This window comes from Leiobunum rupestre, chromosome 9, assembly GCF_980474605.1.
Source record: "Leiobunum rupestre chromosome 9, qqLeiRupe1.1.hap1, whole genome shotgun sequence".
In the NCBI taxonomy this organism is placed as follows: domain Eukaryota; kingdom Metazoa; phylum Arthropoda; class Arachnida; order Opiliones; family Sclerosomatidae; genus Leiobunum; species Leiobunum rupestre.
The window spans coordinates 28,913,414-28,917,929 of NC_143392.1; the positions used below are offsets into that span (position 1 = coordinate 28,913,414).

At 30.1% G+C, this 4,516-nt stretch overlaps 1 protein-coding gene across 1 annotated transcript; it reads left to right on the top strand.

Moving 5' to 3' along the window:
- The first annotated feature begins 2,075 nt into the window (after positions 1-2,075).
- Positions 2,076-2,742, top strand: LOC149927085 (uncharacterized). The gene has a single exon (XM_090158519.1). The coding sequence runs from the start codon at positions 2,188-2,190 to the stop codon at positions 2,740-2,742; it is 555 nt and encodes a 184-aa protein (XP_090014645.1). The 5' UTR covers positions 2,076-2,187.
- The last annotated feature ends 1,774 nt before the right edge of the window (positions 2,743-4,516 follow it).

Consider the following 4,516-nt stretch of genomic DNA (forward strand, 5'->3'; position numbering starts at 1 on the left):
ACTTTTCAATGGGGGCTGAAGTAACAGTTGAACTTCCTATAAAAAAAATTAAGAAAAAAAAAGATAGTAAAGATGTTTATATTGGTGAAAATACCTCTTCAGTGAGTGATTGCGATCATTTAAAAGGTAGTGTACATCAAGGGGCACGAGGCAATGGTCAGGGCCTCTGAGTGTGTTATGTTATATCGTTAGTTGAGAGCTAGCTGAGATCAACTAAATTGGTAAAAACTAGGGGCGTGCAAATACCTTTTTTGGAGACCAAATCAAATATCAAATATTTTTTTCAAGATCATCAAATACCAAATCAAATATTTGAAAAGTCAAATAATTTGGTCAAATAGTATTTGGTTAAAAATATTTGATCAAATACCATACCGTATTCAAATATCAAATACTAATTTGGTTTTCAAATACTGTCAAATAATTTAACTATTTGGTTCTCAAATAGTGTCAAATAATTTAACTATTTGGTTCTCAAATAGTGTCAAATAATTTAACTATTTGGTTGTCAAATAATATGCATATTTGGTTTGCAAATTACTAAATTATTGAAGGGAAACTTTTTTAAAGGTTAAAAATAGTAAACAAAACACTAGTAATTTAACAAGAGTAAAAACTTAATACTAAGTACTAATCAGTCTAACTATTTATAAGTATTAAGCGACAATTAAGTTTAAAAGAAATATAATTTTAAGTGGTTTCTTACCATTAGTGGAACTTGTTAAAGTTGAAAGTTTAATCCGTCTTAATCTTGAACTTTTAAAATTAAGTCTACTTTTTAAATGAAACCATTTAAACCAGCATTATTAATGCGGGTTTGGAGGTTTAACATAAATAAATTTAAATAATTAATAAATCTAACTAGTAACTAAATAGTATTATAGTAGTAAAGAGACCTCAGACCAAGTTTCTTTTACACTATTCCAGCTTATATTGATTCTGGCTTTAAGTTTTAGCTTAATTTTCGCTTTCATTTTTCCATTTTCAATTTTTGCCAATGGCAAAAGCGCGCCAGCTTTAAAATATTTGGCGGGAAAACCCAGACAACTTCTAGCTGTTAATTGATTATTTGAGAAATTAATAAAATATTTGAAATCAACAAATACTATTTGAAGACCCCAAATTATTTGATTTTGGAACTATTTGACCAAATACCAAACTATTTGATATTATTACATACATTTTATCGTTTAATTTCAAATATCAAATTATTTGGTCAAGAATTCAAATATTTGACAAATAGTTTTAAGCACTTTGATTTGGCAAACTGGTTATTTGATTTGGTATTTGGTCCAAATAATTTGGTAGTACCTAATATTTGGCACACCCCTAGTAAAAACAACCAAGATTTATTTTTGTTGTTCGTTAAATTTATAAATTTTACACTAAAATAAGGTAAAATTTATTTCATTTCAATTACAAATGAAATATTTATTCTAAACTAAAAACGTTGGAGGATCAATTAAATTAATTACTCCTTGTATAAACTTTGGGGGCAATCCCCCCCCCCCCCCATCAACTGCTCCTCCTGGATCTTATGCCTTTGAAATGTAAATGGCGGGTACATAATTTTATTCTGTTTTAGATCATAACTACTCATATACAGAATCAGAACGAACTGAAGATTTAATCAAATCAGTTTTGGAAAAGAACTTATTAATTGAGACATTACTAGAAGAACTGAAAATTTGTAAACAGAAAAATGAGGACTTAGAAAAAAATATTAAAGAATTAGAAACTGCACTCCATGAAAAGAGTTGTAAAGTTATACAGATGGACTTGCAAAACCAATTGGAATGTGCTAAGAAAAAACCTGAGTTTAAAATTGAAGCTATTTTGGGAAATGAAAGTGCCCTACATTTTTACACGGGTTTTGACAGCAAGGAGAGATTCTTGGCATTTTACGAGTTTGCCTTTGAAGGCTATGAAGAAGCTTGGACAAGAGTGACTAAGTTGGACAAGTCAAGAAAAACTGATAAAAAACAAAAGCCGCTGGTTACTCCAATGAACCAACTATTTCTAGTTTAAAGCAGACTAAGAGTTGGTCTTTTGGAAGCCGACATTGCATACCGAACTGGAGTTTCAGAGGCTACAATAAGCAATATTTGGTCTTTCTGGATAGATTTTCTCTTCAATCGGATTATTCAACTTCCTATTTGGCCCAGTCGAAACACAGTTAACAAACACATGCCCCATTCTTTCAAAAATGTTTATCCAACAACCAGAATTATTTTAGATTGTTCTGAGATTTTTATTGAAACTCCATCAGATTTCAGAGTGCAGAGTCAAACTTACTCAACATACAAGTCTCATAATACAGCGAAGGGCCTTATAGGTATTGCACCCAATGGTTGGATTTCTTTTGTTTCTGACTTGGCACCTGGAAGGCTTTCGGATAAAGTAATCACCGTACAAAGTGGTGTGATTCATATGCTGGAAAAAGGGGATTCCGTAATGGCAGATCGTGGGTTTTTAATTAAAGAAGAGTTAAATGAGAGAGGAATAACTTTAAATATTCCACCATTTCTGCATGGAAAAAAACAATTAAGTGTAGAAGAAGAAAACATGACTAGAGAAATTGCAAGTGTAAGAATACACGTAGAGCGTGCAATACGTGAAATCAAAACCTTTCGGATTTTAAAATATACATTCCCTAACTCTATGAGTGATAAAATGAACAAAATATGGAAAATTTGTTGTTATTTATGCAATTTCTCTCGTGATCCCTTGCTAGATAGATAAATGTTAAAAATAAAAATCATACAATTTCTTTGAAGTTATATTTAAAAAAAACATTGAAATGTTGCACAGATAAATATTTTTTTTTATTCAAAAGACTGCGGTAAAGGAACTTTAGTACATTTTATTTTACTGAATTGCTCAAATAAAGTCTATGTAGACTTTTGTAGAGTGTACTGGATATAACAAATGTGTAAATATAGTAAGAACTGGTTATAATAAATATGTAAATATAGTAAGAACTGGTTATAATAAATATGTAAATAGAGTAGGAACTGGATATAAGAAATATGTAAATATAGTAGGAACTGGTTATAATAAACATGTAAATATAGTAGGAACTGGTTATAATAAACATGTAAATATAGTAGGAACTGGTAAAAATAAATATGTAAATATAGTAGGAACTGGTTATAATAAACATGTAAATATAGTAGGAACTGGTTATAATAAATATGTAAATATAGTAGGAACTGGATATAACAAATATGTAAATATAGTAGGAATTGGTTATAGTAAATATGTAAATATAGTAGGAACTGGTTATAGTAAATATGTAAATATAGCAGGAACTGGTTATAATAAAAATAATTTTTAGCTAGGCACTACCATCAGCCAGCGACCTTAAATGCCATTACAGGTGGTTGGGTTATATATAGTGTGGACTAGTTATAGTAAATAATAATTGTATAATATGGACCAGTAACAATAAATAAATATGTGTGGTAGATTATTCATATGAGATTAAATTTTTAAATCATTTGATATATAACTAGTTTAAAAGGTATCACAGTGTGGTTTAAAATGTATTTTTCTAATTTATATAATGATTAAAATAAAACTCTGTTAATTTTGGTTGACAGTTGTTTGCCCATAACTCTGGTTCAAATTCTATTCTTTCTAAAATATAACCTTCACCAATGAAAACAAAGAAATCGCACCATTTAAGCTGAGTAATTGCAAGTTGCCCCTGCATTTGAAAAAAAAAAAATTGTGAGATCTTTTTAAAATAAATTTTCCATCTTGTTTTTTTAAATAATCAGGTTTGAGTTTTTCAAAACATTCATCAAGAGTAAATTTCAAATCTCTGCCCTTTGCCAAAGTCTTTATTTCTAAAAGACCCCATTCTTGGATACTTGTATCGTATACTAGACGGTCAGGGCTAGCTCCCAGAAAAGGTAGTTCTGGATTTACGCAAAATCCTACTGGGTAGACATGTTTCACAGCATTCTGAATCTCAAGGTACTGAGCCACAGCTTCATTTTCACAACTTAGTTCATCCTTCATAAACTTAGTTGCTACAGTTTTCTCACTCTTCAATCTTTTAACAAAGCCTTCATTCACTTCCTTTCTCCTTTGAATGATCTCCTTGAACTGTGAAGCTGTTATCCTTAATTTTCTTTCAGCTTTCCACTCAAGGCATTCTGATTGGGTTCTTGTTCTCTCTTCTAAGGCCCAAGCTTCTTCCATAGTTAAAATTAATATCAGAGGTAGTTTGGTTTTAAAGTAAATGATGCTTCTACATCAGCTTTAATTGATATTAAAGACTCTCCATAATGTAACAAAACATTTCCTGCCTTATTACTTTTATACATTTGATACCCCGATTTATTATGTTTTTCCGCTTTAGTTTGCCCTTGATAAAAATTAATATCACTTTCTGAAAAGGAGAGTGGAAAATCTCTTAAAAGTTTTGTCCATGGTCCTTTGGATTGACAATTTATGTCGTAATCTTGAATTACTCTCAAAGGAGACCCAATTAACCTAGATATAAAAT

What these genes read in the sequence shown, in the direction of transcription:
- LOC149927085 (XM_090158519.1), top strand. Translation starts at nt 2,188, where the DNA reads ATGCCCCATTCTTTCAAAAATGTTTATCCAACAACCAGAATTATTTTA.